The 21,911-nt window shown below is 26.7% G+C and overlaps 6 protein-coding genes across 6 annotated transcripts; 3 read left to right on the plus strand and 3 right to left on the minus strand.

Moving 5' to 3' along the window:
- The first annotated feature begins 3,098 nt into the window (after positions 1-3,098).
- Positions 3,099-4,210, plus strand: LOC113560622 (40S ribosomal protein S26). Its single transcript, XM_026966611.1, has 4 exons — positions 3,099-3,237; positions 3,457-3,634; positions 3,706-3,839; positions 4,082-4,210. Exons 1-4 carry the CDS (start codon positions 3,235-3,237, stop codon positions 4,121-4,123), a joined length of 357 nt encoding a protein of 118 aa, XP_026822412.1. The 5' UTR covers positions 3,099-3,234; the 3' UTR covers positions 4,124-4,210.
- A 1,630-nt stretch (positions 4,211-5,840) lies between these two features.
- On the minus strand, positions 5,841-6,900 carry LOC113549212 (PEST proteolytic signal-containing nuclear protein-like). The gene is made up of 3 exons (XM_026950404.1): positions 6,610-6,900; positions 6,420-6,538; positions 5,841-6,300 (listed from the first exon to the last, which is right to left on the minus strand). Exons 1-3 carry the CDS (start codon positions 6,650-6,652, stop codon positions 6,049-6,051), a joined length of 414 nt encoding a protein of 137 aa, XP_026806205.1. The 5' UTR covers positions 6,653-6,900; the 3' UTR covers positions 5,841-6,048.
- Positions 6,901-8,403: 1,503 nt separating this feature from the next.
- LOC113551679 (glucose-induced degradation protein 8 homolog) lies at positions 8,404-10,665 on the minus strand. Its single transcript, XM_026954073.1, has 4 exons — positions 10,398-10,665; positions 10,128-10,324; positions 8,727-8,924; positions 8,404-8,665 (listed from the first exon to the last, which is right to left on the minus strand). The coding sequence occupies exons 1-4, from the start codon at positions 10,516-10,518 to the stop codon at positions 8,489-8,491; spliced, it is 693 nt and encodes a 230-aa protein (XP_026809874.1). The 5' UTR covers positions 10,519-10,665; the 3' UTR covers positions 8,404-8,488.
- A 779-nt stretch (positions 10,666-11,444) lies between these two features.
- LOC113551622 (phosphatidylinositol 3-kinase catalytic subunit type 3) lies at positions 11,445-14,526 on the plus strand. Its single transcript, XM_026953975.1, has one exon. The coding sequence runs from the start codon at positions 11,807-11,809 to the stop codon at positions 14,432-14,434; it is 2,628 nt and encodes an 875-aa protein (XP_026809776.1). The 5' UTR covers positions 11,445-11,806; the 3' UTR covers positions 14,435-14,526.
- A 78-nt stretch (positions 14,527-14,604) lies between these two features.
- LOC113551672 (probable galactose-1-phosphate uridylyltransferase) lies at positions 14,605-19,240 on the plus strand. The gene is made up of 7 exons (XM_026954060.1): positions 14,605-14,757; positions 16,379-16,548; positions 16,608-16,813; positions 16,887-17,115; positions 18,573-18,789; positions 18,865-18,970; positions 19,044-19,240. Exons 1-7 carry the CDS (start codon positions 14,739-14,741, stop codon positions 19,135-19,137), a joined length of 1,041 nt encoding a protein of 346 aa, XP_026809861.1. The 5' UTR covers positions 14,605-14,738; the 3' UTR covers positions 19,138-19,240.
- LOC113551664 (adenylyltransferase and sulfurtransferase MOCS3) lies at positions 19,158-21,852 on the minus strand. The gene is made up of 7 exons (XM_026954047.1): positions 21,453-21,852; positions 20,751-20,823; positions 20,471-20,684; positions 20,058-20,359; positions 19,764-19,993; positions 19,477-19,708; positions 19,158-19,401 (listed from the first exon to the last, which is right to left on the minus strand). The coding sequence occupies exons 1-7, from the start codon at positions 21,585-21,587 to the stop codon at positions 19,244-19,246; spliced, it is 1,344 nt and encodes a 447-aa protein (XP_026809848.1). The 5' UTR covers positions 21,588-21,852; the 3' UTR covers positions 19,158-19,243.
- Positions 21,853-21,911: the final 59 nt, after the last annotated feature.

The following is a 21,911-nucleotide window of genomic DNA, read 5'->3' on the forward strand; positions in this document are numbered from 1 at the left end:
ACATGCAAAATAAATTCAACCTCGAAACTAATAATAATAATTGAATCCCCATGACCCCCCCCCCCAACAATATATTTTAAAAGTCCTTAGAATTATATTTGACTATAAAAATGCAAAAATTCCTTTAATTAAAAATTGAAAAAGCATGTTCCTCAATTAATCTTAAATATTCCAAGGTTAAAATTCTAACTCATATTAAGTAGGGAGTATCTTTCTCCACTTATTCTACAATACACAAATTATTATAAATAAATCATATTTCTTATAATTGAGTACAATACTTTTCTTATGATAAACGCAGAAGGAATAATAGCAACCGGAAGATTTTTTTTTGTAATTTTCAAGCCCTTATAAACCTGCAGATATGGTAATAAAAATATACCATTTTATTTCCGCAGATTAAGGGAAACCAACAAACCAAAATACTTCCTTAGTAATTTCTCATGATACTAAACGGATAATCATACTTATTACTTGATAAATCCATGGGCGAAAACAAAAAACCAAATTTTATCTAATTCAAATAAAATTAACTATTTTTTATTGACTTAACGAGAGTTATTTGTCATTTGCACCATGGTACGTTATCGAAAAAGGGATTGTAATTTGCACCAAAATGAGTAATCTATGTATTAGATTATTTGTTCCCTCGTTGACGTCGAGACAAAGAAATTACAATAATTTTATTATTTTGTTAAAAATAGCAACTAAGCACTAACTAAACTGATTTTTAATAAATGGAGAAAAAAAAATATATTTTATGTAATAATAATAATTAAACGTATATAAGTATATTAGAATTTTATTTTTTATATCAATATTAGTACATTTATTATAAAGGTACATATAATGGGTTAAAGTGCCGCCACACCAACATTTGTTTTCTTTGTCTATCTCCCACATAATATAGGTACAAAGAATAAACATATTCCGTATTTCGATGATTACGACTCTCTGGTTCAGTTTAGGGCAATTTACCTATTATATATTTTATTATTTTATAAAAAAGAATATTTCTTATGCATTGACTGAATAGATTTTTAATATTTACATGTTTTATAAATATATAAGCATGTTTAAATTTAAAATTATTTTTATTATTTTAACCATTAAACCATTAATAACTTATTCAAAATGTTGGCTTAAGGTTAATCGATTTATTGTAGAGTATTATAAAACAAACCCAACACTATAATGAACAGAAAAATTAGATAATAGAAATATTTATAGTATAAATAAATAGAGTAAAACCAAAATTCAGCTATTATTTTTTACTATTATTAATTATTAGTATTATTTAAGTTTATTACTCTCTGTCCAGCGAGAGAGCGTGCTGCAGACCTATCAAAATCAGTTTTTCTGCGCATTCCCCAATAATGCCCATCCATAAGCGAGCCAGTTTTGATAGCATGGTGATGCGGGGGGTTGAGCAGAAACGGCGCGTTTCCTCGCTGGACAGACTATTTTAAGTGTGTTATAATTATAAATTTTAAAATAATTAATATTAATAAAACATATATATTTATGACGGCGCGTAAGATAGGCAATTTAGAGACACCATATTATATTATCATATTTTTTTTTGGTTTTTCCTAATTTCAAATATAAAATCGCAGTTTTCGTTAGTTTATCAAGAAAAACAGAAAATTTAGCTGAAAACAGAAATTGCAGTACCCACTTATTACGTGTATGTTTCAAAAACTTGTTATAAAAATTACGACAAAAATCTTAATTATAGTTGCTTTTTTACAATGTAAATCAGGATGCTACTACTTTAAAAATGATGACTAAGCATGTATCTATGATTTGAACCTATATGGCTATATATTATATTCAAATAAATTAAATATACGAATACTCTAGTCGTCAAAGTATTAGAAACCAAATAGAGGAATTTCATTAAAATCGTCATAGCACAATATTTATATAATCCATAACAATAAATTAATAACAATAATCAAAATTCAGTTAAAAAGCGTAAGCAAAGAGTATTGAAAAATTAAAAAATGTGATACTAACGATATTGGATCGTCTTTTTTTACATAAATTACCCATTAATAAATCACAAAACAGAAATTAAATCTAATGAAATGGTTACCAGCCACGATAACGCCAGTAAATAGTTTCAGTATCTCTTATAGACTATAGAGCAAATAAGAAAAATTGAAATACCTAAATAAAATAGATAATATATTTTGTTGAAACATTTGTTATGTACAGAGCGGATAAGCTGTAAATTATTATTAGAAAACAATAAATGTATAAAAAACAGATAAATTTAAAAAGTAATTTAAAAAATTGGATGAAATTCGGTACCTAATAAAAAGTAATAACATCATAAAAAATATTGTATAACATAAATACAACAAATGATTACATTAAATACGTATCTAAATTAAATATAAACAAAGAAACAATTAACAATATTATATCAAATATTTCTATAGCGCTAAATTCAAGGCTAAACCTCCATGTATGGAGGACTACTCCCCGTCTCACTTTACCTTTACTGATACTAACTAGTTTCATGTGATTCACTATTCTGTTAATCGTTAATCCATCTCTTGTTCAGTCTTCAACTCCTTTTCTTTTCCTTAGCTTATACTTCCAATACCCATCTCACAGCTTCCGAGTTGCTCTCCTTATAACATGATCAAATCTTTCGAACCTTCTCAATCTATTCTTCTCATTAATAAGGTATAAACTGATTAATAGGGTATAAACTCAAAATTGCAAAAATTAATATTAGACATCGAGTAGGTACACGAGGCATGCGATAAACATAGTACATACTACATAATATATAGATAATAAATTATTTATTATAATATTTTTCTATAAATGTACACATTTATTCTGAATTTTTTATTTTCATTTTTGGAGGATTCATAGAGTAACTATAGGAAGATCAAACCATAGAACATATTATGATACAATATATATTACGTATTTTCTATGATTAAACGTCTTATCTACAGCGCCTAATACAGGCCAACCATGTTTACGGAACATTATTATGTATGGATAATATGGATTATCGATTAATAACACGAAACTGATTTTTTCCTCCATGAAATGTGTAATTCATCGCTACCAATCAGCCAATTTTTACTTTTTGTTAGGTTATGAGTTAAGTCGTCCATTCGATTTCTAGTCCTTTTATGTTGACGGGGTACGTTCGTTTTACATTTTACGTTTATCTTTAAAGTTTTTCATCCTTAAATCGACGTCAAAATGGTAAGTAAACTTAAATCAAATTATTACAATTAAGTGGTTTTTGAATTTTAATAATAACTTTTATAAGTATTCGGTTGTGTTGTGAATATAATACGAATAGTTGGATAACTTAAATGTCCATGTGTTCTGTTTTACATAACGTGCCATTTTATAGATTGTTTTATTATTAAATTATCTAGATACAACTCATCTTAAGTATTGTAACATTTTAAACTTTAGACTCGCAAGCGCCGTAATGGAGGAAGATCAAAACACGGCCGTGGTCATGTTAAGCCTGTACGTTGCACCAATTGCGCACGCTGCGTACCCAAAGACAAGGCTATCAAGAAATTTGTTATCCGTAATATTGTTGAAGCTGCCGCTGTCCGTGATATAACTGATGCTAGTGTATATACATGTATGTATCAAACAGTTGATGTTAAAAATCTTAAACATTTTAACTTCCACTAATTAATGTTTTCTTTGTAGCATACCAATTGCCAAAATTATATGCTAAATTGCACTACTGTGTTTCTTGCGCCATCCATTCCAAAGTGGTCAGGAACAGATCAAAGGCTGACCGTCGCATCAGGACACCACCAAGCCGTAACTTCCCACGTGGGGTAAGATTTACTCTGAATTGTTCATTTATTCAATAATTTAATAAAATTTCATTATTTAATAATAAAAATAGTAATAATAATTATAATAAACCTCTGTAATTTGATATAAAATATTAGTATAATTGTTTTAAACAATAAAAAGACATATTATAGGTTTATACTAATAAGTGTATATTAGGTTCAAGATTACTTTTAATGTATTGTGTTTAACAACCACTTATGATTTATCTTTTGTGTTTCAGGATAACAATCGTCAAGGAGGACAACCTCAAAGAAAAACGTAATTCTCATTGTATTATGGGGATACAAAATTATATTATACCTTCATTTAAGATATAAAAATACATTTTGATTCTGACGAAAATAAAAAATTGTATTTATGTTATCCTAACCTTCCTTAAAAGCTATATGATGGGTACCACAATTATTTTAATTATTTGTTTTGGTAAGTTTATATTCATGATATTTATAAATCATTGATTCTTATTGCCTGATTTAATATGATTCTGTAATCAACTCATCAAATTTACTAGACAATGGTATATCTCTTAAGCTTTTTCTTATAATTTTAATTTTAATGTGAGAACTAATACGTTATGATTTTAAATACACTTTATTTATTTTTAAATTTAAAAATCAATAATTTATTATAGTCTGTCCAGTGAGACAACGCGCTGATTCTGCTCGATCACCATGCTAATACAAAAATTAAATTGATTAATTTGTATGTTGCAACATTAATTTAAATACATAATAAGACTTAATACTTAGCATTTTTACTGTTGTAACATGATTACTTGATTTTATAACCACAACAACAAAAATTTACATCTATAAATTGAATCACAATTTTATTATTGATTCATAAAGATAGAAAGGTAGAAATTGAAAAAACAATAATAACTGTTAAATGTATATTTGAATATGGTTATTTATTATTTTATTCATAAACTGTATATATAGTGTGTTCAACCTAATACTGCTTTAGTTTGTACTGTTTCCCATTAATTGCTAGAAACAGTGGGTATGTAAAAATTGTGTTATATATACAATTTATATTAATATATAAAATGTACACCTGACTTTGGTGTCGGATTACCCTACAGGCTATGTAATTAGGTGATACGAGCAGCAAATTTGCCATACTTAATATTTTATTATAATTTGAGATTGTTTAATTCGTCACTGCCTAACCTATAAAATACCATTTCCTTGTGATACTAAGTTCTACTTGGCTTTTAAACCTTTTTAGGTTTTCATTAATAATAATTGCTACATTTTAGCATTGTTTTGAATGGAGTCAAGTAATAAACAGCATTGAAAGCTCTAGCTATATCTAGAAAAACGATTTTTACTTTTTTAGCCAATTAGGTTATTGAATAAAAGATATACTTATTGATCTATTTTTGACTTTTTTTCAAATATCGAACAAACATTTTATATTGATATTTTAAATATTTTACAGTTGGATAATTCTAAATTTCTTGATTTCAATAACAGTCTTGATAACTACCTTGAATGTATCAGAAAAGTCTTTGTACATATTCTTTGGAATAAGAGAAGTTTTATAACTTAAGGTCCAACAATAATTGGTTTTGATTTCTAGAATTTTGAATTTAAATGGTTAGATAATTTTTCATAAATCATTATAAATTATTAAGTATTTTCAGGGATATGTAGTATCAATATAAATCAATTTTAACTTAATTAAAAAATGTACCTATTATATTTTGTTGAATATAACAAAAAAAAATAGTAGAGGTTAGTTTGTATTAGTTACTATGAGAGATAAATTTGTATATGGTGGTAATTTATTAGTTTGACTAAAATATCCAGTTGCTTCAATATTTTCCATTGGTTTTAAATGTTTAATAGTAGAATCGATTTGACTGAAAAGCACATATTATTCAGAGAATAAAAATAAACAGTTCACATAACATAGATTGTAATGTTTACCTGATGAAACTATTAATATCATTAATACTTATAGAACAAAATATATTATGTAATATGTATTGCTTGTATATTTTATACACTTTACAGTTACATGAATAAAAAAAGGGTCAATTGATTGGACTAAGTGATAAATATCCTTTCAATAATTCTTTATAAATACACAGTCATGGTTATCTTAATTAATATTTAAAACTAATTCTGTGCAAAAAATGTAAATACAACATTCACAATAATTGTGAAAAAAAAATAATAACTATTTTTTATCATCAATTAGTGCATTTGTAGCTTCTTTAAGTGTCTTCTCCATAAGTTTGCCAGTATTGCAGAAACCATGCTTAGTTTTGCCAAATGAATTAGGTCCAGCTGACGTTGGCGTATCCCTACCAATATTTCTCATACGCATTCTAGCTTCTTTAGGCATTTCTTCAGGTTCGTCATCACTAACATCGCCAAATACTGCCGCGACAGACTTTGATGCTGGTTTTGGTAGAATAGGTGGTTCTTTCTAAAAGCACACATTGTGTAATCAAAATATGTATAGAAATAAAAAAATTCTAAGATTTTTAACATTAACTTAAATCTAAGAATGTATTCATAACATTTCACATTAATGAATATACTTACAGTGGCAGGGCTGTTAAGAGTTATCTTAATGCCGGATTTTGCTGGAAGACTTTTTTTCATCATTCCAAATGATAACTTTGGTTTCTTGTCCGGTTGTTGTTTTTCTTTGTCAATTCCATCTACGAGGAAAAGAATAAAATAAAATATATTGGTATTTTGTAACATGCAATTCTTTCAAACAAATATATACCTTTGGTGGAAATCTCGATTTCATTTGAAAGTCGTTTTGACATGGTTAAAAGCCAATACAGTTTCACAGACGCATATGAATAAAATTGTGTAAAAACACAATAAAAATAAAACCAAGTATTCTTAAACTTTAATCTGAACTGTTAGCTTACAAATGAAGGTTTTAAATATTAGCTAAGTACAATAAAAATTAAAAATAACCAGCGTTCAAATTTGAAATTTGAAATGTTATACTACTTTGTACTTATAATCGGTATTTACCATTTAGTGCTTCGTGTTCCCAGTTCCCACTTCCAAATCCAAACATTGTTATCAACAACTCACAACGTTATCATTAGACGTTGGATAGAAACGAAAAACAAAATCGTGTTCATATACCAAATAACTGGTGTTTGGTTAATACTTAAATAGTTCACTTTTAAAAAATTATTTTCTTTGTTTAATGTTTACATTTTTACGTCTACGTTAAATATACGTACGATCAACGTAGAATAAACGTTTTTTTATAACAAAAAATGTACGAATAAGTTTATACCTATCATCAACGTAGACTATACCATTATTATAGACCATAGAGTAAAATTACTAAAAAAACCCTATACTTTATACTATTATACTACTACTAGCATACCGCTATATTTTAAATGAAATTTTGTATTTTTATGATATGCCAGTATAGGACCAGTAGGTAGTAATTCTTTCCTCGCGTTAAATTTGTTGTCAATCATAAAATAGTAAATAAATAATTTATTAAACATTAATTTTGTTTCAAATTTCTATAACTAATTATATTGTTGATTTAACTGATATTTTGTAAAGATTTTGTTTTGTTACAATTTCAATAATAATAGACATAAACAACTCTCACAAAGTCGTCTATAAATTAAAATAAACTTCACGTTATGAAAATGATAACTAAATCGGGAATAGAATTGAAACTATAATAATTATCATTATATTTTATATATTAGAACATAGGTAACGTATATCTTGCACCCATTTTGACATCTATTGTACAAAGTGTTTTAAAAGTCTTCATCCGATTACAAATTTATATAAATCGGCAATCGTTAGCCGCAGGTAAATTACCCATATACTAATCTAAAGATAACTTAAAATAAACTTGATTATCTAATCTTTTCATTAGTATATAGGTCGTTTACTAGTGGCTAAGGTTTGCCGAGCTATATAAATTTTTAATCTGATGAAGACTTTTGATACACTCTGTAGTATACCTCCACAAATTCAATCAAAAATGTAAAAATTATATATCTTATAGTAAGAAATAGTAAGACCTGATTTTTTAAAAATAAAATGGCTAGGTTTACCTACACAATAATGCTACATTTTGTTTACAAGCCAAATATGCCCATGACTACTGTTAAATACATAATATATTATCATGAACTTAATTGAGCAACTGATGTATCTTATATTCTTATATATTTCAGTATGCCATCAAAGCACTCGTTTAATTAGTCAGAAGTCACTGTCCTTACCAATATTATAGATTATATGTACATTTTAGATTAAAAAAATATAACTAATAAATTAAACTATACAATATATTTTTTGGTAAAATGTTGCATAATATACAAATAAAATTGGATAAACCTGAGTATTCTAATAACTTACTTCATAAATACATTTAAAACCTTTGTTAGCTAACAAAATCCAAGACACAAATTTAAATGTATAGTTTATCTTAATTTGTTTATAATAATGCTTCATACCTAAAGATGTATATAATATTATTAGGAAAGTAGTTATAAATAATTAAGATTAAAAAAAAAAAAAAAAACAATATTCAAAATTTAATCCTTATGTTCAAACAGCCAAAAAGAGTCACAACACACGTCGTCGTACTCATTAACTGTGCGTCATTTAGGAGGTTCCAATGTAGCTGAACCAAAATCGGTCATATGAGGGAATTTTACTTTTTTCCTATCCAACTCATCTTGTGCCCACATTATTAGCTTCATGAGATTGTAAAGTTTTGGAGTAATTGTTGGTTGATTGTGAAATCTCAAAATAGCTGCATTCAGCTCACTAGAAACCTATTAAATATAATAAAAAATTATTAGATATAATATATAATTTTATAACATTTAATTTTACTTTTTGTCTATGTGTAGTTTGAAGAAGGTCAGCAAAAGGACTCTTTTGAGGTTCCTCAAATGCTAATAATGCAAGTGTTCTTTCTAGTTCTGTAAGTATAGTAGGATTTCCTTCTCCTACTTCTGATAGTTTAGCTTGGGCGAATACAAGAGCTTCTTCAATATTACCTTCTTTGATAAGTTCAATTAGATGCAGTTGCTTTAAAAATAAATATAAACATATTAAATAAAAAATTGCTATTGTCTTTTTAATTAGGATTTATATAGCTTAAGATAAATAATAAATTAATCATACTTCAAATGAGTGTGTCATTTAGAACATAACAATTTAATATCTATAATTTTAATAACATAACTATTCATCTAAACATGGCTTTACATTTTTAAATTACTACTGATACTTGAGACATTTTTAACATTGTACCTAATTTCATTTTTTTTTTTTTTTACAAGTGTAATCAGTACGTCAATCATTCCTCCCTCTCCCCCCCCCAAGAAACATTGTTTATTTATAAAATATTTTTATATAAGTGGTGTTAGAGAGCACCAAGCTAAACATTCCCATTATTCGTATCCTTAAAAATATTAACATATAGTGACATTTTAAGCATGACTAAATAAAATTATTTTTACACTACTAAGCCATAATTTTAGGTACAATAGAAACTTTCAAATATAAATAGTATGACTAAATTAACTAAATTATATGTTATATAAAGTATTAAAATACGAAACAAAATTTAAATATCTGTTAAATTGATTTAACAAAAACCAATAATTGTAAACTTTGACAGAAGTGAAGCTGAGAAAATTATATTTTAAGAGTATTTAAAATTGAAATGAGTATAAGGTTGCTTCAAAAGTCTAAAATGAATACCCCCAAGGCATCAGCATACCAAAATTATGAAGGATTCTAGAAAGCATACTTATCAGCTACTACTAAAGAAAAATCATAACTATGGCATTGTTTGAAACTATTTAATTTTAAAACATTTAACAAGGAAAATTCAAATTTTAGATCATTCTTTCAATCATACTTATTTTTTATTAGACATTTAGAATAAATTGTGATTATACCTATGGCTTATATGAGTTTCAATGATAATATTGCAGTATTTATTATTTTACAAGCAAATATATTTATACTTTTCATAAACTTTTTAGAAATACTATTTCTTAAAAAAAAAAATTAATTAAATTATACAATTCCTTTTGGTCAGTTTTTTTTTTTTAAAAAGTTATTTTAAAACAAAATAAAAACTAGATCATTTTTAATCTTAACAGTTACAAATAAATGATAAACTGGTACTTATAATTCTATTAGACAGAATATAAATTGTTATAAATACAAACGCAATTTAATTAAATTAAAAAGCTATAATACGCATTGAAAAAAATTAACCTGTAAATGAAAGTATAAATCACGATCATCATCTAAAAGACCAGGGTACAATTGATTGATAAGTGTAATGGCTTCTTGCATTTTTCCTGATTGTACAGACTCTATCACTTTAATACGGTTTCCCAAGGTATTTAACTTGAGGGGAGAACTAATACCAGCTTCTTGTTCAAATTTTTCGGCCGCTTCTTTGAATCCTTCTACAATACATAACACAATTCGCACCCATTGTTAAGATGTACCAGTGGACAAAAGGCATTTGTTTATACATACCAGACACCAAGTAGTTCATAATAAGTTTGTTCATGTCTTTACGGTTGACTTTCATATTTTCGATTCGACTCAGCCAATCTGGCTTGGTAACATTGGGCTGTGTTGATGGTGAATAGCTCATGATTGCTATACCAATTAGTTAACGCACAATTTACGTACAAGTCAAAAACACCGGGAAACAATAAATGTAATTAGACGGCAGAAACAACTAAAAATATTGTTAAGTGTCACGAGAATTGTAAAAAAATAATAATATGATGTCAAAAGCTATGATATCAATATTATATTATAGTCATATGGTCATATGGTTACTTTTCTAGATTTTAATCTCAGTAGTGGTAACAGTGAGATAATGCTATCACATTTGTATCCTCAAATAATATTAATTATTATTACTCTATGAATAATATCCATATTGTTGTCCCCCAACTCGAAACTGGTCGAACTTCACACACGTTGAAAACAATGGGAAAAAAAATAAAAATTATTATAGGTAGATTCGTGAAGTTTGTGCATATTCTATCACCATCATTCACCAATAGTCACGATTCACGATTGATTATGGTAGTTATGTAATGTATATTAGTGTCTGTGATTTGTGGATCGTAAATGATCACCTTAAGCCATTGACTTAAAGTTTTAATTAGTATAAAGTCAATGCCTTAAACGGTTAACAGTACGAACTCTCGAGACAACAGGTCCACAGACCATAACATTTTGCAATATGTACAGTTGAGGTATATATTATTATTATAAGTCTGTGCCTAATAAGTACCACAGAATAGAACATTATAAATAATATAATATAACCTTCCATAATGCTTATACCAATGACATAAAAATACATAAATAATATTATAAATATAAAGTTAATAAATAATACATATTCATAGTTTATATTATCTATAAATAAAGTCCGCCTTCAAAGTGGATTTACATCATGATAAAATATTATATATTTATATAATATTTTGTCATGGGCCTACATAAAATATTGTTTTGTGATACAATAGACCTTAACTAAGTATTGTTCTGTGGTATAAGGCTATGTAGGCTTTATGTCGCTTATAATAACTACAGAATATAATATAGATAATATCTGTGATAATAATTGATAACAATTTTTCTTCAAATTTCTCTGCGAGTTTTAGCATTTTGATATTTAAATGAAGTGTTTAGTAATAGAGTTATATAATGTTATAGTACCATAGAAAAGTGTTAAGAGATAAATAGTGTAACACTTAACTGTGAGAGTAATTGTAGTGTTATATTGACTTCCAAAATCGAAAATATATATAGTGTATGTGTTTAAATTTGTGATATTTAACCAATAGGATTCAAAAATAATGTAAGTGATCATTTATTTTAAAACTATTAGGTATTTCATATTGGATGTCAAAACCGCAAAGATGAGTAATAATCTCAATAGCACTTTTAACTATGTGTATAGTTGTTCATTAGAGACAAATGTTCAGATAAAAATTGGAACCCTTGAAGGTATCAAGCATAACATTGATTATGAAAAAATACTTAATGATCCAATGAAAAAATTTTCTGGCTTGTACCAAAAACAAATTTCTGATCTGGTAGTATACTGTCAAGTATACAGTGACAGTAAACCACTTAGTTTACCAGTTTCGACTTCCTACAAACATTTTACTAACCGTTGGAGTTGGAATGAATGGGTTATATTACCGATTCAGTTTAGTGATCTGCCGAGAAATGCTTTATTAACACTGACAGTATATGACTGTGCTGGACCAGCTTCTATGACGGCAGTTGGTGGTACATCTATATCACTATTTGGCAAACACGGTGTTTTTCGACAAGGTATGATTGATCTCAGAGTATGGCCTGATAGAGAAGCTGATGGTAATGTATCTTCTACACCAGGAAAGTGCTTGTCCGACACTAATCGTATGCAATCGCTTGCTAAATTAGCCAAACAGCATAGAAATGGCAATATTCCTGAAGTTGACTGGTTGGACAGGTTAACATTTAGAGAGATTGAACTTATTAATGAAAAAGAAAAAAAGACCTCCAATTATCCTTATTTAATGATAGAATTTCCAGAAATTATATCTAATGGTACTGTCTATAGTGTTGTGCATTATGAACAAGATGGTGATGAAATATATCCATTTAGAGTTAACCCAGATATAGTTACTGTACCGGATGCTGAAGTAATGCAAGAAAATTTGGTAGAAAGTAAACATCATAAACTTGCCAGAAGTCTAAGAAGTGGAATATCTGACAAGGATGCAAAACCAACTGCAACAATAAGAGATATGTTAAACACTATTGTTGGATATCCGCCTACAAAAATTTTAACAACTGAGGAACAAGATCTTATATGGAAGTACAGATTTTACCTATGTAATCAAAAAAAAGCTCTAACAAAATTTCTAGAGTGTGTAAACTGGAAATTGCATGGAGAGGCTATGCAGGCATTAGATATGATGTATCAATGGGCTCCAATGGACGTAGATGACTCATTGCGTTTATTAAGTCCAGCTTTCAAACATTCATCAGTACGCAAATATGCAGTAGAACGATTACAACAAGCAACTGATGAAGATTTACTCTTGTATTTACTACAGTTGGTTCAAGCTCTTAAGTACGAAAACTTTGAACATATTAACAATAGTTTAAAGCTAATGGAAGATAAATATCCTGTAACTGATAGTCTGACAGAGTCAGTATCCGGATTAAGTTTGAAAGACAGCAGTGACAGTAATATTGTTTGTACAATTAATCATTTTGAAATGTGTAAGCCTGAAGATATGGACTTGGCGCGATTTTTAATTCACAGAGCAAGTAAAAACTTTAGTTTAGCTAATTATTTTTATTGGTATTTGATGATTGAATGTGAAGATCAAGACTCGACTATTAAACAAGATATACGTGTTCGTAACATGTATTTAAGTGTTATGAAAACATTTTTGATGACTTTGTATAATGGTAGTGTTGAATGTCAAAGAATACATGGAATGTTGACACGTCAACAAAACTTTATTGATCGTTTGGTTAGAATAATTAAAACTGTTGCTAGGGAGAGTGGTAACCGTAAAAAGAAAACCGATAAGCTGCAAGCATTATTAGGTGAAACAGATACAAAATTTAGTTTTATGTCTTTCGAACCTTTACATTTACCACTTGATCCAAGTATTCATATTACTGGAATAGTTCCTGAGAAAGCAGTCCTTTTTAAGTCTGCTTTAATGCCTTCAAGACTCACATTCACGGTACAAGACAACAAAGAGTATGTAGCTATTTTTAAACATGGCGATGATTTACGACAAGATCAACTCATATTACAGATCATAACGCTTATGGATAAACTTTTAAGAAGTGAAAACTTAGATTTAAAACTTACTCCATACAGAGTGTTAGCAACAAGCACTCGACATGGTTTTGTCCAGTTTGTAAATTCACTACCTGTTGCTGAAATATTAGCTACTGAAGGTTCAATACAAAATTATTTCCGTAAGACCCATCCAAATGAGAATGCACCCTTTGGAATATCTTCAGATATTATGGAAAATTATATAAAAAGTTGTGCTGGTTATTGTGTTATTACTTACTTATTGGGAGTCGGTGATCGTCATTTTGATAATTTATTATTAACTTCAACGGGTAAACTGTTTCACATAGATTTTGGATACATACTGGGTAGAGACCCTAAACCATTGCCCCCGCCAATGAAATTAAGCAAAGAAATGGTGGAAGCAATGGGTGGTGTTAACAGTGAACATTATCATGAATTCAGAAAATTATGTTATACTGCATTTTTACACTTAAGGCGCCATGCTAATCTTATATTAAATCTTTTCTCATTGATGGTAGATGCCAGTGTTCCAGATATTGCACTAGAACCAGATAAGACTGTTAATAAAGTTCAAGACAAATTCAGATTGGACTTGGGCGATGAAGAAGCTGTTCATTATTTCCAAAATTTATTGGATGTGTCTGTTACAGCTGTGATGGCAGTACTTGTTGAACAGTTGCATAAATTTGCTCAATATTGGAGAAAATAAAATATAAAATTACACAATTAATTGTTGATTATTTATTATGCTATTTTTATTTAATTAATTATATTAAATATATATATATATATCTTTTTTAATGATCTATGTTTTTTTTCTATATCTTAAGACAAATGTTGTTTATGAATTGATAATTAACTATATCATATTATTGTTATCTTATCTTTAAAAATGTGTAAACTTTAAAACTACGTCAGTGAAATAATTGTTTATTTTTTCTCAAGTACCCATCTTTTAATTAGATATATTATTTATTTGATTCATTCAACAGAAAATAAATTTAAGACACATCATGGAGTTCAATGCATCTGGTAATTATCTCATTATCTCATTAAATGTCATTTAATTTACTAATTTGTTATAGATAATGAAACACTTTAAAACATTTCTCTTTTAGTCATTTCTGGTAAAATGATTTGTCTGCTATAACGGCTAATGTCAAGTTTAGTCAAACATTGCTTCTGAAATATTAAAATTGTAAATTAATGATAGGCAACATCGTTCAATAATAATATGTTATTTACTGAAATACTTGAATAATAATTTAAAACACATATTTAACTTATCATTTATAAACCTTTTAATGTTTTAAGATGGTATTAGGTATATCTTCATGATATTACAGTGAAAATGTTGTCATGAGTACAATAATTGAGAGTATACAAATGTTTCAAGTATTAAAACATTTCTTTTTTATAAAAATTTCATTAAAAATAATATAAGCTAATAATTATGTATTTATATAATTGTTTTATATTTCAGATAGTAGTTGAAATTTTTTAACATATTGCCTAGTAAATACTTAATTAAGTATGTTAAAACCAATATAAAATGTTATTTTTAGATTTATTAAAAGAAATTGTAAATCTCAACTATAATTTATAATTATAATTACTTATAACACCTTTATATTAACTATGATATAAATTTGGTATTTGTAACTATTTATTTAGCGAAACCAAATAAAACCACTTGTGATAATAATTATTTTTTATTTTTTAATGTTTAATAAAATAACTAGGGGATGGTATGACTTGATTTTGGGTAAATAAACATATTTAACTTAATATAATATTAAAAAAATACATTCAAAATTAAATAAGATATTGATTGTAAGTAATCTTCTCAATATTTAAGTTCTTTATTGTCTATATTTTAATCTTAAGAAACTGTAATATACATTTTGAGTTGTAATTATAATAATAATAACTTCATGCTGAGCTGAAAACAAGAAAGTTATTTTAAAAGATAATAATCTAATTAAATTTGAAATTTTCAGTAATATACATATAGGTTATAATTAGTGGATTACACAAAATCACAATATTATCTAATTATATTGTTCAAGTGTTTGTAATGTTTATTACATTGGTCTTTTAGTATTATAAATGTATAAATAACAGGTCATTCTAAAGATAACCTTGTAATATATTTGTTATTTATAACTTTAAAAATAATTAGTATTGGATAGAAGTTTGAAAAGACCTATGTAATAATTTTTTTTTTTGTGAATCTAATTATTTTACTTAGTATGATAAAAATATAATACACTATTTTATGAAATTCCTGATAATAATTACTTTTATTTAGAAAATACTCAAAGTACTTATCTAATAATAATAAAAAAAAAATATATTTATCAAGATTAAGAAAATATATAAATACACTTGAAAAATGTTTATAACATAATATAACTTCATAAGCTCAAATAAAAATAAATTTTAATAGACAAAAAAAAATTAATATAAAACATTAAAGTTTGTTATGAATATTAATTTATGAAAATATATTTTTCATATTACATTACAAAAGTTAAAATAAAAATGAGTAATAGTTGATTTATTTGTTGATACTTACACACAAGTCTTCTAAAGTTAATAGAATTATAATTTTTTGGTATTTAAATTATAATATCTTAAAATTTAAATTTAGAACATCCTCATAAGAGGTACAATCCATTAAAAGGAGAATGGATTTTGGTTTCTCCTCACCGAATGAAAAGACCTTGGGATGGACAAACAGAATCTGTGCATAATGACATGGGTCCAGAATTTGATCCTACCAACCCACTTTGTCCTGGAGTAGTCAGGAGTAGTGGTATTGTTAGTATATGAACATGTAATATTTTAATCAATAATATTATAGTTTAAAATACTTTTAGTTGACTCCAGATTATAAGTCTACGTATGTTTTTACAAATGACTTTCCAGCCATGTTAGAGGATACACCATCACCTCCCCAAAGTGATGATCCTTTGTTTCAAATCGAAGGAGTTAAAGGGACATGTCGTGTTATGTGTTTTTATCCCAAATCCAATGTAACTATTGCTCTCATGTCTATAAATGATATAGTAACTGTGATTTCAAGGTACAATTTGTAGTATAATATATACTAAATGTTAAAAAAATGTTGTTCACTTTTGCTACTTTTGTTTCTACAGTTGGATACAGCAATTAGAAGAATTAGGAAAAATCTATTCTTGGGTGCAAATTTTTGAAAATAAAGGTACTATGATGGGTTGTTCTAATCATCATCCTCATTGCCAAATATGGGCTTGTTCGTTTTTACCAAATGAACCACGAATAAAAGATATGCATCAGAGAGAATACCTGGAAAAGCATGGAAGACCAATGCTGATGGATTATGTTAATCGCGAATTAAAAGCAAAAGTATGAAATATTAAATATTATAATATTATTTGTGCTGCATAATAGCATCATTCTGCCAAAGCCTGCTTCAAGGTTATAATGGTACAGACAATAGATTACATTATTTCGACTAGTTCTATGCTTACTATCTTTGGCGAGGCATTAAGATTTGACACCCCTATTGAATATACATATTAAAACTCGATTAAAATTAAAAATACAAATGTGCAATAACAAACATCAACTCTAAATAATAATAATTAAGTGGATTGGAAGTGGTGATTTTCTGTCTTTGTCTAACACACGTGGAACATAGCTATACGCCTGACAAAAATTAAGGTACTTCTAGTTGTTTGATTTAAAATATGTAAAGATGTTTTACTTGGTATACAAGTTTACTTTACATCGGTCAAAGCACTTTTTCGATTGTTTTATTATTTAATATAAATATTTTGATGAGAATAAATATTTTAAATTTTATAAATTTGTCAATTTTTATTATTAAATATATTAAAAATATGCTTCGACTGATGCAAAGTAAACTTGTATACCAATTCAATCATGTTTTAAATTAAACAACTAGAAGTACCTTAATTTTTGTCAGGCGCGTATAGCTATTTTTATATGTTCCACGCGTGTAAGACAAAGACAGAAAATTACCGCTTTCAATCCCCTTAATATATATTAATTTGGATAAATATATTTTACAAATTTCACATAAAATTGATATCTAAATAAAATAAAAATTTATTTTTTGAAGGAAAAAAATAGTATTATAGTATTATATATAGTATATATAAAATTATATTTTTTAAAATGAGTAGTACCCTAAAGCTCTTAACCTAACCTCAATTAGTATACAGTGGCATAGCCTCAAGGGAATAGTCCCCCCCTATTGGCTGTACTTTTTATATTTTGAAATATTTAAATTTAAATATCAAAAATGTTTTACAAATTTTAATTATATAAAATAATAAATATGTTAGTGGCAAATTAACGTTAATATGTTATCAGTATTTTTGTTTTGTTGTTTTTGATTTTCATTAACTCAAGTTAAAAGTATTTAGCCCCCTCCATAAAAAATCCTAGCTATGCCTCCGTTAGTACAACACTGAATATGACTATAAAACTTTCTTTTTTTTTACACAATATACCATTGTTTATCCTAATCAATAGCTTTTTTTGAATTAAGTAATATTTTTTAATCAGTAACTGTATTAATAAGTCAAATTGGGAATAAATTATTTTGTAATTTATTAAGCTCAAAATAAAAAGAGTTAAACTTTTGTTATTGTATTATGCTAAAAAAAATATCTGTAATTATTTTAAGTATAATTTAAATTATATTTATAATTTATTTTTATTTATTTATATTACTTATAAAATACAGTCAAAAAGAGAGAGGGTATGATAATTATTAAAGTATTTTAATATTAATTTTTTAATAAAACTTTCATAAGACCTGTCTTTTTAAATAGATAAGAATTGTTATTGAAAACCAACATTGGGTTGTTTTGGTGCCATTTTGGGCTATATGGCCATATGAGACCATGGTATTACCTAAAAGACATATAAAAAGGATGAATGAAATTACAGAACACGAAAAAACGACTTTGGCATCAGTAATGAAAATATTGACAATAAAATATGATAACATGTTCAAAACATCATTTCCATATTCAATGGGTTGGCATGGTATGTTTAAAATATTATTACAACAATTAAGCTTATAAACAATACCTGCTTACTATATAACCAATGTATTGTTAGGAGCACCAACTGGACCAAATTGTGAAAATAATGAGCATTGGGTATTCCACGGGATTTATTTACCACCGTTATTACGTTCAGCAACAGTGAAAAAATTCATAGCCGGGTAAATAATATTAATACTTATTTTTTTTAAATAATTGATCATAAATTAATTATACTTATGTGTATATGTTTAGATTTGAATTGTTGGCCCAATACCAAAGAGATTTAACTGCAGAACAAGCTGCGGAACGATTAAGGTCACAATCAGATGTTCACTATTTGCAATAAAATCAAATAAACATACTTAGTTCAAGTGTAAAACTTAAAGGGATTTTTTTTATTACCAAAATATTTGCCATATGATTACAATATAGTTTATTACAATATTTTATTTTTAATATATTGGGAAGTTTTTGTCTACTTGCATACTCCATTCATATAACCCTCCTATGACATCTTTTATCCATTTAACATTGTTTGTTATCTCAGTGTATTTTTTCAACTCATCTACAGCTCTCTGAGAGTCGTTACCTCGACGACAAATAGTAATTACTGTAAAAAATTACAATTAAGTATTTTTTTCCTGTATATGTATCTAACAAAATTATTATTGTTAATTTTACTTACAATTTGGTGCTATATTACCAAATGAATTGATTTTTTCAATCAACTTAGAACGTGTATCTTTACTTTTTAAATCACTTAGCTGAATATTTATCGAGAATGGTAAATGACACATGTCATATTCTACTTTTTTACGTACATCTATCATCAGAAATGGATTTTTTGTAGATATCAATTCATTTAAATCTAAAACTGTTATGCGTTCATTTTCTTTCAGCAAATTAAGCACTTTGAACTAATAAACAATCAATAAATTAATATTTAAAAAATATTATGCATATTATATTTACTTTATCATTTGCTTTTGATCCACAAAATTCTTCATAATCCATGGTTATTGTTACATCTTCTGGATTTTTAGTACATATACATCCACTTCGTTTTATGTTAGTTAATTTAATTTTTTTAAACTCACAATCTCCTCCATCGTACAACAGTAAACTGTTGTGTAATACATTTGGATGATCAACAATAATTTTGATAGTTTCCATTGCTTGAAGAACACCAATAACACCAGGAACTATAAAAAATAATTAATACAAATGTTTTATTTATACAAGGATAGCTATGATATACTGTTATACCTGGTCCCAAAACACCCGCTGAAGCACAATTTCCTACAGTTTCAGGGGATTGTGGTGTTGGATGTAAACATCTAAAGCATACTGATCCTTTGTAGTTATAAACAGTCAGTTGCCCATCACAATGTATAGCTGATCCCGAGACTAAAGGTTTGCCAGCTTTTACACAAGTATCATTAATTATATATCGAGTAACTAAATTATCACTAGCATCTATAATTACATCATACTGTTTAAAAATATCCAATGAATTATGACCGTCTAATTGAACATCATGGACAATAATGTTGACATCTTCATTCATACTGAAAATGTCATAGATAACAATTATTTAAAAGTAATAAAAATAGTAAAACAATAAGATAAATGTTCTTATAAACAATTATTTAGATAATAAATAATATTAAATTACAAACCGATTTAATGACAATTTGCCAGACTCAACTTTTCGCATACCAACATTGCACTGTGCATGCAACAACTGTCTATGCAAATTACTAAGTTCAACTTCATCATAGTCTACTAGCCCGATTGTACCCACTCCAGCACTTGCTAAATACATTGATGATGGACATCCTAAGCCACCAACGCCAATTATAAGAACACTTGATCTTTTTAATTTTTTTTGTCCTAATTAAATTTTAATAGTTATTGGTTTAAGTTATCATAAAACTAAATAAATAAAAATGTTTTTACCTTCAACACCAATTTCTGGTAAAATGATTTGTCTGCTATAACGGCTAATGTCAAGTTTAGTCAAACATTGCTTCTGAAATATTAAAATTGTAAATTAATAATAGGCAACATCGTTCAATAATAATATGTTATTTACTGAAATACTTGAATAATAATTTAAAACACATATTTAATTTATCATTTATAAACCTTTTAATGTTTTAAGATGATATTAGGTATATCTTCATGATATTACAGTGAAAATGTTGTCATGAGTACAATAATTGAGAGTATACAAATGTTTTAAGTATTAAAATATTATTATATTGCAACAACACATCATTACAAAGTACAACATTTGATAACAAACACAAAAATTAATAATTTAAAAACATAATTTGTATGTATAGATAATTAAAAATAAAAATTATATTATAAATAGTTATAAAGTTGATACTGAAAAATAGATTAATTGTAGGGAGAAGTTATATTTATTTTTTGTGGCAAAAACATTATTCTGGTTTTATTTTTAAATTTTACAAGCTTTCTTAAATTTTTAAAGAACAAATAAAACCCAGATTGACGGATAACAAAGTCTCTTATGTTCTATAAAATAATTATATTTGAGAAGTTTATATTTAAATTTTTGTTTTTGGAAACTTATTAGTTTTATAAATTTAAATCTTGAAACTTGAAATTACAAGTTTGATATTTTTTAGGTACCTGTCTTTTTTTCAACAATGCAGTTTTTTTATTCAATTCAATATTTAAAAGTGCTATCTCGGCCGATAATCGACTTATTTCTTCATCATTGTTTAGGACGTTCATGTCTTCATTATTATCTAAACACGATGTCATTATTAATACATTCGACAACCTAAATCAACGTTTTAACTGATTTTTAACAAAATAATGAAGTTTAGAAACTGTAGTCCACAATCCACCAAAAATAATTCTTCCAATTTTTCAGTTAACTTTAAAATTATCACTTAAAACGAACTTGTGGTAATTTACAAGCACGAAATAAATAAAGTAATTTTATCTGTGACAAAATAGATCTATTTTGTCATGATTTTAACTACATCCGACATCGTGTACACAAGTGAACTCTTTAAAAATTGAAATTTGAATTATCATAATGAACTATGACGTATATAGCTTGAAAAGCAAGTTGATAACAAA

Source organism: Rhopalosiphum maidis, chromosome 4 (genome assembly GCF_003676215.2).
Source record: "Rhopalosiphum maidis isolate BTI-1 chromosome 4, ASM367621v3, whole genome shotgun sequence".
Taxonomy (NCBI): domain Eukaryota; kingdom Metazoa; phylum Arthropoda; class Insecta; order Hemiptera; family Aphididae; genus Rhopalosiphum; species Rhopalosiphum maidis.